At 34.5% G+C, this 13,489-nt stretch overlaps 1 protein-coding gene across 6 annotated transcripts in view; it reads right to left on the bottom strand.

Annotated features, from left to right (window-relative positions):
- Window positions 1-13,489, bottom strand: part of LOC149771856 (mitoguardin-like) — a 63,836-nt gene that overhangs the window by 21,043 nt on the left and 29,304 nt on the right. For all 6 annotated transcript variants that reach the window (XM_089948125.1, XM_089948122.1, XM_089948127.1 and 3 more), the window contains 3 exons: window positions 8,594-8,666; window positions 8,002-8,088; window positions 1,323-1,421 (listed from right to left, as the gene is read on the bottom strand). In XM_089948125.1, coding sequence (XP_089804251.1) covers window positions 1,323-1,421; window positions 8,002-8,088; window positions 8,594-8,666 — 259 coding nt within the window. The remainder of the gene's footprint in view (window positions 1-1,322; window positions 1,422-8,001; window positions 8,089-8,593; window positions 8,667-13,489) is intronic.

A 13,489-nucleotide genomic window follows, 5' to 3' on the forward strand; every position in this document is an offset into this window, starting at 1 on the left:
AGTGATATTAAAGCATTTAAATATAAGATCATTGGATTTTCATAAAGCAACTAAAATACATCAGCACAAATTTCTTTTCTCTATTAAAGATAGCAAAGTGGTTTGCAACAGTATAATGTGGATTGACCAGCAAAATTCTCAATCAATTTTCACTTTCACTGAAAGTTATTACTGTAAGTAGCACACAAATTAAATCAGTACCTTTCATATCTTACAAATTGGAAGAAACCTGTATAATCTTTGTAAATAAATAAATATGGCCACAGCATGCTAAATAAATCATCTACCAGTGCCATGACAAATATTTGTGAGGCACAGGATTCCTAAGTAATTGGACCAATCCTATGTTCATGTAAAAAGAATAATACAGAACCAGGGGATATGAAATGGCAATACATTTCATATGATGGTAATAAAAAATGGACTATAAATATATTATATTCTTTGTGAGCCTTGATGAGCTGAAAAATGAAATTAGTTTTACATATGAAAAGAGAACAATGTAAATTCCATTAATCCAATGATGAATGTAATATAAATGTAATTTTCAATTCTGTTAGGTATAAAATTTATGAAACAGTTGAATAAAATTATATGCTGTTAGGTGCACTTTTATTCAGTATATATCAAAGACAATAGACTGCCTTTCAGTGAAGGCCCCTTTAATTCAGTATACATCAAAGACAATAGACTGCCTTTGAATTAAGGCCCCTTTTATTCAGTATGCTTCAAAGACAATAGACTGCCTTTCAGTGAAGGCCCCATTTATTTGGCTTATTTGACACTGAAGTTAACCTAAACTTTAACAATGAAGTTAATCTAAAGTTTAGACTGAGGGTAAAATAAACTTTAACAATAAGATGTATCTAAATTTATCATTAATAGATTAATTTAAACTTTAACAGTAAGGTTTATCTAAAGTTTATCAGTAAGGTTTATCTACACTTTAACAGTGAGCTTTATCTTGACTTGAACACGGAGGTTAATATAAACCTTAAATCTGAGTTTTATGTTGACTTTAACATTGAGGTTAATCTAAACTTAAACAGTGAGGTCTATATTAACTTTTAACACTGAGGTTAATCTAAGCTTTATCAGTGAAGTTTATCTTGACTTCAACACTGCGGTTGATATATCATAATTGTGAAGTTTATCTAGACTAATAAATTTCAACATTACATGATTTATCATTATATTTCATTGACTTTATGTTACTCAATACAACTCAAATAGCACATTGCAAATTGTTATATAATAGTATCATTTATAACTGGACAATATGCTGCTAATAACTGTCAACCTCATGCAACTGATAGACTCACCCCTCTGTTCCTTAGTTCATCCTCCACCTGTGGCCAGTGCTCTTTATCATTCACATATGCCATCATCTCATCATAGGATGTATAGAAATCTTCAGGGTTCTAAAGGAATAAAAATGTTGTCATATTTCAAATGAATCCCAGATGTGTACATTGATACAAGGATTTACTAATTTTGCAATTACCAATTAGCAATAAAAAAAGAAAATTAATCTTTTTTAAAACATGCCTCACCGGTGCCTTGATTTAACACAAACTCTGTACCTACTGAACAGAAAGAGTCAATCTTTATAGTATCCATCATCTATTCTTGGTAGGACCAATGTGGGTATGTGAGAAAGTCTGCCAGTAGCTTCTTGTGGGTCGGTGGATCTTCCCGGGTTCTTCCTCCACCATTAATACTCAGCCATACAAGCCTATCGTGTGCTGAAAAATGGTGTTAAACCCCACAACAACAATCTATTCTTGGTCTATGATATATAATAAATTTATTATTTTAACCCAAAGCTTGTCCAGTTTTCTCCTACTTTCTGACTGCTTCTTGTCTGGTTCTTATGAAATATAATAACTAGACAAAAGACAATTTTGTAAAACCTGTCAGATATTTATGTGGAAAATAAAAAAAAAACTTTAACATCATCCTTGATAAGAAAAAAAATGTGATACTGACTTAAACTGAGGGTACTGATTGTTGATCTGAAAGATGGCTGTATGGGTTGACATGCATATGGACACCAAAGTGATCACTATGAAAAGTTTCTGCCAAGATGTCAACCTTGGGCTGCTGTGATTTCATTATTATTTACGAAGTTTACAATTTTGTGAACTGAATAGTTGTGAAAAAGACAAATAGAAAGATCAAAAATAATTGTTTGTGACAGTGTATCTACAGACTCAAGTACCAATGAAGCTGTCATCGTTTCTAAAACTACAAAAAAATGAAAACCAATATTTACCATATGATAGCATATAAGGAGAACAACCACTATGTTGCAAAATAAGATCTCAACAAAACTATGTTGCAAATCCATCTTCCCATAGCAAAGACAGACCTTAACAACACTATGTTGCAAATCCATCTTCCCAAAGCAAAGACAGACCTTAAAAACACTATGTTGCAAATCCATCTTCCCAAAGCAAAGACAGACCTTAACAACACTATGTTGCAAATCCATCTTCCCAAAGCAAAGACAGACCTTAACAACACTATGTTGCAAATCCATCTCCCCAAAGTAAAAACAGATCTTAACAACATTATGTTGCAAATCCATCTCCCCAAAGCAAAAACAGACCTTAAAAAACACTATGTTGCAAATCCATCTTCCCAAAGCAAAAACAGACCTTAACAACACTATGTTGCAAATCCATCTCCCCAAAGTAAAAACAGATCTTAACATTATCTGGCAAATCCATCTTCCCAAAGCAAAGACCGACCTTAAAAAACACTATGTTGCAAATCCATCTCCCAAAGCAAAAACAGACCTTAACAACATTATGCTGCAAATCCATCTTCCCAAAGCAAAGACAGACCTTAACAACACTATGTTGCAAATCCATCTCCCCAAAGTAAAAACAGATCTTAACAACATTATGTTGCAAATCCATCTCCCCAAAGCAAAAACAGACCTTAAAAAACACTATGTTGCAAATCCATCTTCCCAAAGCAAAAACAGACCTTAACAACACTATGTTGCAAATCCATCTCCCCAAAGTAAAAACAGATCTTAACAACACTATGTTGCAAATCCATCTTCCCAAAGAAAAGACAGACCTTAAAAAACACTATGTTGGAAATCCATCTCCACCCAAAGTAAAAACTGATCTTAACAACATTATGTTGCAAATCCATCTTCCCAAAGCAAAGACAGACCTTAAAAAACACTATGTTGGAAATCCATCCTCCCAAAGCAAAGACAGATCTTAACAACACTATGTTGCAAATCCATCTTCCCAAACCAAAAACAGATCTTAACAACACTATGTTACAAATACATCTCCCCAAAGTAAAAACAGATCTTAAAAACATTATGTTGCAAATCCATCTTCCCAAAGCAAAGACAGACCTTAACAACACTATGTTGCAAATCCATCTTCCCAAAGTAAAAACAGATTTTAACAACACTATGTTGCAAATCCATCTTCCCAAAGTAAAAACAGATTTTAACAACACTTTGTTGCAAATCCATCTCCCCAAAGTAAAAACAGATCTTAACATTATCTGGCAAATCCATCTTCCCAAAGCAAAGACAGACCTTAAAAAACACTATGTTGGAAATCCATCTTCCCAAAGCAAAGACAGACCTTAACAACACTGTATTGCAAATCCATCTCCCAAAGCAAAAACAGATCTTAACAACATTATGTTGCAAATCCATCTTCCGAAAGCAAAGACAGACCTTAACAACACTATGTTGCAAATCGATCTTCCCAAAGTAAAAACAGATTTTAACAACACTATGTTGCAAAGCCATCTTCCCAAAGCAAAGACAGACCTTAACAACACTTTGTTGCAAATCCATCTCCCCAAAGTAAAAACAGATCTTAACATTATGTGGCAAATCCATCTTCCCAAAGCAAAGACAGACCTTAAAAAACATGATGTTGGAAATCCATCTTCCCAAAGCAAAGACAGACCTTAACAACACTATATTGCAAATCCATCTCCCAAAGCAAAAACAGATCTTAACAACATTATGTTGCAAATCCATCTTCCCAAAGCAAAGACAGATCTTAACAACACTATGTTGCAAATCCATCTTCCCAAAGCAAAAACACCATAACAACACTATGTTGCAAATCCATCTCCGCAAAGTAAAAACAGATCTTAAAAACATTATGTCGCAAATCCATCTTCCCAAACCAAAGACAGACCTTAACAACACTATATTGCAAAGCCATCTTCCCAAAGCAAAGACAGATCTTAACAACACTTTGTTGTGAATCCATATCCCCAAAGTAAGAATAGATCTTAACAACAATATGTTGCAAATCCATCTTCCCCAAGAAAAAAAAACAGACCTTAACAACACTATGTTGCAAATCCATCTTCCCAAAGCAAAGACAGACCTTAAAAAAGAGTATGTTGGAAATCTATCTTCCCAAAGCAAAGGCAGACCTTAACAACACTATGCTGCAACACTATGTTGCAAATCCATCTCCCCAAAGCAAAGATAGACCGTAACAACACTATGTCGCAAATCCATCTTCCCAAAGTAAAAATAGATCTTAACAACACTATGTTGCAAATCCATCTTCCCAAAGCAAAGACAGACCTTAACAACACTTTATTGCAAATCCATCTCCCCAAAGTAAGAACAGATCTTACCAACAATATGTTGCAAATCCATCTTCCCCAAGAAAAAAACAGACCTTAACAACACTATGTTGCAAATCCATCTTCCCAAAGCAACAACAGATCTTAAACATACTTTTTGGTTTGTTTAGTGATAAAGGTGCAGAACATAATCTGTGAGTCAGATGAAATTGGTCTACACTTGCAAAGTCTGGTAGCAAATTGAATAAATCCTCAGTTGCTACTGGAGCTGAACTGCATGTTGTTCCATGGGTATAACTACAGAGAAGGCATAAGAGGACGTGACTGTACTACATTTGGGTAAGTATTATTGCAGAAACATATTTAATCCAATAAATGGTTTATCTGTCAAATATATAACAGAATTTTCAATCTGTTAGAACAGGTAAAAGGTGGAAGGACTTCAATCTCCTTTACCCAAGATATGGCCATAGTCTCAGTTTCACTATTAAAATATTGTCTAAAATTTTCACAGACTGAGATTTTGCATTATCTTTTTTATGATATGTCTGACAATTCTAGGATTATTTTGAGTGGTTTTCCTTGATGGCTGGCAAATATTCAGCAAAATAATAAGTTTTCAAACAAAATAATAAAAACGATATTTTGAAATATCAATTCTGAGGGGGATAACCTGAGATATTTAGTGAAACCAGGGCCTGACATTTGTCTCTTAACCTATGCAAAACAGCTGTGAAGTCTCATTTGATATATGGACTAACGTTAGCACAGATAAATCAATGCTGGCTAGCATAAATCAGTAATGGATGGCTAGCACAGATCAGTTAGCAGATGGTTATCACAGGTCATTCAATAGATGGTTAACACTGATTGGTTCACATGGTTATCCAAGACCAGTCAATGGATGGCTAGCTCAAATCAATCAATGGATAGTTATCCCAGAGCAGTCAATGAAAGTTAAGGCAGATTGGTTCATGGATGGTTATCCCAGACTAATCAAGAATGGTTATCCCAGAGGACTGGATGGTTAGCACAAATCAATCAATGTCTGGTTAGCACAGATCAGTCGATGGATAGTTAACACAGATCAAACAAAGTATGTTTAGCATAGATAAGTCAATGGATGCCAAGCACAGATTAGTCAATGTTTGATTAGCACAGATCAGTCTGTGTATGAAAACACATAAGCCAATGGATGGTTAGTGCATATCAGTCAGTCATCAGTCAGTCAACACGATCATCAGGACAAGGCTTTCACTCCTGCAAATCCAGTAGATGTCGTGTAACACACTGTATCATGGTGAAGAAGCCGAGTGACTTGAATCTTTGAGGTAATGGATGATCTCCTATTTTTTGTGTATTATGATTGGATGATGTACTTTTGAAGAAAAAATAAATCAGTTAAAAGTATATGATATTTTAACTGTTTAATATTAATATCTGACTAATTCTTTTATTCCATAGATAAGTAATAAATTAACATCTGTGCCTTGCATGCAGTGAAAACTTTATTCTGCACGAAAATTTTATCATGGTCATGTCAACAAAAGCCAAATCACTATGCAGCAGATTATTTTGCAGATTTAAACTTTTGTGATTTTGCATAAAAGAAGGTTTCTGAATTTCAGCAAATCATATATTAGCAATTGACGATACTGTGATATTTTATTTAGGCAGTGACAAAACATTCTACAGTAGTACTCCCTCATTAGAACACCACTGATGTCAACCAGACAGTAATGGTGTGTAGTCATGTACATATGAGTGTGGAATTCATGTTAATTTCAACAACAAAAAACTGTGCTGAAGAGAATTTGAAACTATTATCATACTGCTTTATAGTGAGACCAACTTATAATGAAGTACACAAAACATATAATGTTATAGGCATTTAATCAGGGAACCAGGGTAGCTCAGGTGGTTGAGCATAAGACTCATAATACATGGATCACAGGTTTGATACCCATTCAAAACAGCCTGGGTCGGCAGCCTCAGTGTGTCATTTGGAAAGGCACCTAGGTTCCATTTCCTTAGCATGATACAGCTAACACAGTGTTAAAATTACCATTAAAGCCAACAATAAGCCCCCTTAATCATATAATTTTACTAGTACTTCATGAATCTGGATCTGCAACCATAATTGCCTCATTTGAACATTTGTATAGTTCAATAGTTTATTATCATAAGCATATACATGCTTATGGAATACATATTACCGTACAAATATTGCATTGTTACCAAACGCGACAACTTTAAACAGAAATTGAAAATGGTAACCATCAAGAGGTGGAAATTATAATGTTCTTAAAGTGTCCCAAAATCTTAATCTTCTGGGTGCACTTATGATACATTGGGATAAAATTTATTTATTTTCATGATCTTAATCCAGCTAGTTAAATCACTTCAATTTTTCCACTTCTAGTACACACCCACCACCTTCTTAATGTCTGAATATAGTGTGTGTTTGATTTGGATTTTTAATGTAGTTTTAACAATTTTTCAGCCATATAGCTACAATGTCTGCAGTGTGGCAGTTTAAAGTGATGTCTAGCACTAAAGTATCATGCCGCAGACATGTAGCATCATGTCTGACCCAGTCACATTATCCTGGCACCAGACCGACCAGTCCTAACACTAACCTCTTAATGTTGAGCGCCCAGCATGGCAGCTGTTAGTACCATTTTTGTAAGTCTTTGGTATGACTCAGCCGGAGTTCGAAACCCCAACTTCCCGCATCCCAGGTAGATGCTCAAACCAATAGGCCACTGGAGCAGTACTGAATATAGAGGAATTGGGTCAACAGCATTGTCTGATAAACGTGAAACATTTTAAAGCTTTTATTAGTATTCAGAATGTTTCTTTATAATTACAGTCAACTGTTTAAAATCCAGAGATGCTAAACCCTACCAATGCCAAATAGGAATGCAATTGTTATATATAATCAGAATCTGAACATAAAAATTAGGAATACTTCAAATTTTATCCAACAATTGTAAGCATTTAATTCTACTGATCCAAAGTAATGTTTGGTTGAAATATGTGGCCTATACACTTCTTTCCTGCCATGTGCCATAATGAAAAATCCAGTGACAAAAGATTGCAAAGGCCTTGCTCTTAATCCAGTGCTAACAAATTAACATTTTAAACAACTGAAAAAAAAATGTTTTTAAGATCTATAATCCTAATCTGAAGCCTTTGTTTTCATGACCAATTTCCAATTTTATCAGGTGCCTCCAAAATCTGAAAGAAGTGGTCAATAAAAATATAAAGTTAAAAATAGGAATTTTTCTGACAGAATCAAAATAGTTGGCTTCAATGCAAATTCAGTCATTGATTTTCCAAAATGACTTCAAAAAAGACAGTTGATAAACAAAGAGTCAGAGATAGAAAGGTGAGACTGGGATTTACCTTCTCTGTTTTGATTAAAAGGTCCCCTATAATTTTCCTTCCCATTTTGGCAAAATATTCCTTGTTATAAGGTTTTGAAAACACAGTCTGAAAAATTTTTGAAAAAGAAAGAATGCACACATTTGAGGGATTAGAAATCTTCTTTTTTAAATATTTAATCTAACTGGATACCAACTACTGATGGAAGGATAATGCTAACAATGAAGAAACAGAAAATCTGAAATTGAAAAAGCACATTTTCCATTACATATAATAATTAGACATATCAATATTTTCTTTTTTGTCACAACTTGTAACGTCTTCTTTAAAGGTCTTTAATATTATATCTCAAATTTATGACCACATTAATTTTCAGGAAAAAATGTCTTGCAAAAACCGTTAAAATTTCAGGATCCCTGAGACAAAGCAAACCTCACATTAGCAGTCATCTACGGAAAAGAAACATTTTTGCTGGTAAATGTAAGTGGCTGTTAAAGACGTAAAAATAACTGAAATGAAGAGAAGGGAACATAATACATTGGGTGGATTGGGATAGAAGGGTTTTGCTTAAGAAATGTAACTATTGTGGAAGATTGCACAGTATAATACTTACATCTAGTGCCAATCGTACACAGTGTAACTTGGCAAGGAACTCTGTATCTGACAAACATTCCGTCATTTCAGGTCTGAAAAAAATACAATACATTAGCCAACCTAGAGATATTGAACATTGATATGGATTTTCCCTGAAGACAATAAATCCTGAAAAATTCCAGACAAGAGTACAAAGATCAGAGTATTTGGTTCCACCTTGTTGTTTGAGATAATCCACCATAGTGGAGTTGTCGGACAGAATGATGAACTTCATTCCTATGCAGGTGATCAGCCACCATTAAAAAGCTTTTGGAACAGTTTTCATCACAAGAATGTTGATATGTAAATAATGAACATGACCCGGGCCACACTCCATTATCATCTCAAAATGATAGGAGACCTGACCCAGCCAAGACCTCTATGTTTGCATCTGTATAAATTGTGATGGCTGGAGGTTGTACTTGCAGATGTATCCCCAATGCAAGTCCAGTGAGGTTACCCTAGCTTCAAGATGGAGCCTCATTATGTGGAGATTTTGAATGCTGGCCCAATGGTCAAAGGATCTGCCTTCACTTGCAGCACAGAATCACTGCAATGTGAGCCCATGAAGGCAACTAAGGACTATGACATCTGCTGCTGCATTCAGCAAACCCAATAGGCTGAGCAAATCTCTTGCATAATGATTATTCTTTATAGGCAAAGAATCCGCCATCCTAATGATTCAATTCTTAATCCTGGGGAAGACTTCTGTTTATTTGAATGCTGAATCTCAGACCTTGATGACTGAAATCTTGAAATGGTACGAGGTCAAAGATATCCTTGTAAACAAGGAGAATGAGAAGGAGAGAAACAGTGATGTGATGTCTTGTTCCAAGATACAACTAACCTGCTGTTCTGTAGCCTGTACTTTTTGTAAGTGAATCACTGGACTTCTGGAAGCTGTGTGAGTGGGAATGTGAATTTAAGCTTTTTGCAAACCCACAAAAATGGCATAATCTCCCAAATGGATGGCATTTAAAACCCATTTTTACATTCCATTGTGAACCCAAGGGCATAAAAAAGTTGACTGAATGGGCTTAGGTTGATGACCAAGTACAGAGTGACTTGTTTGTAGCTTAAGGAACTCTGAGCAAAAGAGGCGGTGCACTAAATGAGATACTGTCCCCCACCTGCCCGGTCCATATGTCATGGCAAAATTTTCCACTTGTTTTCAAGGGATGTAAATCACTTGTTGATTTTTAAAAAAATTGTTGGTTTTCATTCTTTTCTATTACTTAGTTTAAGACCACGGAGATGTAATAGAATATAGATGGCACTGTTCATTCGAGGAGCAAATCAATGTTCAAGATTTCTTGTCTGTAGTAGAATAAAGAGAAACACTTGAACAGTATTTTGTAGAAAACAGAAAAGCAGATAGTGGGACAGCAAAAGGACTACTTCATATTTTAGTACATTTCTAACTGAATGGTCAATTAATTACAAGACCAATATTTTTAAATGTTTTGCTGACTGAAACCAATTTATTGCCAATAAAATACAATTTAAGTTTGTCCACTCACCCTCAGCAACTGGCTTGCCAAGCCACAATAAATTCCAGTTTTGCAATTATAACTTGATTCCAAACCTATGCGGCCCATAGACCCGAGCCAGACCACTAATAAATTATCTCTGCCCGTAACAAACACTGACTACCCAAATTGACGAATTACATACTTGGCCTATAACATTCTATGTACTTGGCCTATTGACCCACAGTTTATATAATAGAAAGGTGAACTCTGCCAATGGTCATTTAATATTTTTTTAGAAACTTTGTATGTTCAGTGCATCTGTGTATGATCAATAGTATCCCATTAAAGTACAAGTTGTACAGGTAATGCAGACATTCAGTACTAACTATTTCTGTATAATTTGTTTAGAATATGATTACACATACCTTACAATCAGTGCTCAAGGAATCTGACAGACCAATGTCCAGGGCCCCTCAAATTTCAGACCTGACTATATCCTGGGTGAAGTGTTTGTTGGGCTTGTCAAAAATTAAAATTTGCCTGAGAAAAAAATTATCACACTGATAAAATGTGGAAATTTATTTTCAAGATGGTGGAAGACTAGTAAATTATTAATATTTATTATAAATTATTATTATTAATTATTAAATTATTATTATTTATTCCCATGTATGCCTCTTAATCTGATGAAGACTGTCTGCTTATCATATTTCCATTGCAGTAAACTTTGTGTGCAAAGCAAAGCATGTGACCTATGAAAGAGGAACAGGTCCTTGGTTACCTATAATTAGTGCTCACTTGGTTTAATATGCATATGCAATTCTACCAGAGGTAGGCCAAAATACCATTTTGGTGGCACTCTACAGTTTTGTATTTTGCATTGGGTTAGAGTTTTAAAGGAAAAGAATTTCCCTGGGTTTCCTCACTGGTTATACTGGGCTATTTAAAACAGACCTTGTATATCTTTGGTATTGTTCAAAGAACCTTTAATTCCCTTTATTTTGGTGTGTGATTGATGGGTGTAATATGGGTTATGGAGGTTACAGCTTGGTCTTACTTCAGATGTGCACCTTTCAAAAAAGTGCTAGGTCCACTTGGTCATTTTCACTTTCTGAACTTCAGAGGTAAATTGCAAAAAACAGAGCTGATAACTTTTTATGTTTATATATTGGGTAATTCATTCATATCATAAGCTGGTGATGTCTAGTCAGGCAAAATTCATTCTCCCTATTTTATTAGTTGCTATGGATAGTGTACTTTAGACTAATTCAGACTGATTTTTTGAGCACAAGGGAGCAGTCATTTTAGTTAGCAGTGTGCTTTAGATCATGTACAGTTTTCAAAGAAATGTCAGCCACATTACATCAAAGCAGCATAGAGGTATGCCAACATTCTCTACACTGTGCATGTCTGAAATGCAAACTTCACCTTATATACACCACTCTCTCAAAAGTACATAATAACTGGTGAGCCCTCTCTTTGTATACTAATGTGCAGTTACAGAAACCTGTCTAGTGGAAAACAGAACTGTTCCAGTAGTCAATGCAACCGGTGCAATCTTGTGTGGTCATAAGAGACTGACTAAAAAATGACTTTGGCAAAAACACCTGAGTTCAAGTATTTTGATATTTTTTAATGGTCTTGTTTAATCACTATTGCATTGTTCAAGATGTTTCAAGTTAAAGCTGAACAATAATTATGCTGTCCCTTGCTAAAACTTACTATAGTGCAACGCATCACCACACTGGTTACATGTGAAATAGTTTGAGATCAAAATAAACACACAAGTCTACTTATCTTTTCATATCTGAAGTGCATCAATTACAATGTTGCGTGACAAATAACAGTAACAAAAATGGGTCAAGAAAGGGCAGTGGAATTAGAGTTTGGGCTTGTGATCATTTTTTAGGGGTGAGTCTAACAAAACCTTTCTTTGAGCACCGAAATGGCGATGAATTAAAAACTTTTAGAACAAAAATAATATTTAATCTGAGCAAATGTGCTACATGACCATGTTCACATACACTTTAATTACTAATAAAAATTAAGGCATGGAGCAATATTCTGAAATTAACTGAAAACGTTACTTATTTTCCTTTTAAACTTGATACTAACTACTGAATAATCAGGAGAATTTTTAGCAGTCAGAGTGTTTTTAACATTTTTGTAGCAACAATAATGTGTGCTCGCATTTTGAAATTCCTGGATCGATGTTTACCAAAGATTAAATGATGCAATGATATGATCAATTATTCTCTCTTTTTGGACTGAACAGGGAGAAGTGAGAGCTCAACAGGGAGAAGTGGATGCGAAGCAAGAAACATTTTATATATATATATATATATATATATATATATATATATATATATAATGAGTGTTCTCTTATTTTAATTATGCTCTCTATTTCCCAGTATTCATATTTGCATCTAACATTGGATTTAAGCAATATTTTATTTTCAAGTAGAAAATTTGCTAAGCTATTTTGGCCATATGACTCTTGAAGAGATAATAGAAACCACATTGTAACACATTTCAACTGAGTAACCAGATTACATTATTGTCATTGCAAGATAGCAAAAATGCTTAATCAACTACCCTAAATCAATTTTAAAATTTTTTTTTTTATATACCTTCTTAAAGTTCACAATAATAGCACTTTCAAAGATTTCTAAATCCGTTTGAAACAACCCCTGTACTATGTACATGGGGGCAAATGCACATGTGTCTCCAGATCATACTGTTCATCCTCATTTCTTTGTTGCAGATAAAAAATTACCGTAACTATTCATATATAACATGCTAAAATGCATAAAATTACAGCCATGGCTCCTTTATAGTCAGTATATGAACTAAACCCTTGTTTTAAACCGAATCAACACAGACGTGAGTGCATCTGTTTTAGAAGGAGTGGTTTTCATAATGTAATCACTCACTTTATATAGCTTCATTACAACAAGTCTATGGATAGGATTGGAAACTTATGGTTTATTTATTTGTCTACGTACAGTGTGACCCCGCTATAACACGGTAGTTGGGAGCCATAGAACCCGACTGTGTTATAAGCAACCAGGTCAGTTAGCTGAAGAAAATGATGCATGTACCCCAAAAAATATTGCAGGGGGGGGATAGGTAATAAATGTGGGTGGTAAAATATGTGCTTCATTGGCACAGTTACCATCTTAAACTGATGCATATTAAATGAGAAATACACATGTAGTGAAAACAGAGAAGGCATATATAATATTTTACTCTATTTAGAGAACCACGGATTAGTACATATGCATGTATACTGTTTATATATACATGTCTTATATATAGCGTGAATAGAGTATTAACTGTGTACTCACCCACCAATCTTGTCACATATACTGAATCCACAATACAAGTAATTCCATTGAAAAATT

This window comes from Sinohyriopsis cumingii, unplaced genomic scaffold, assembly GCF_028554795.1.
Source record: "Sinohyriopsis cumingii isolate HCF-2022 unplaced genomic scaffold, ASM2855479v2 utg001623l, whole genome shotgun sequence".
NCBI lineage: Eukaryota > Metazoa > Mollusca > Bivalvia > Unionida > Unionidae > Sinohyriopsis > Sinohyriopsis cumingii.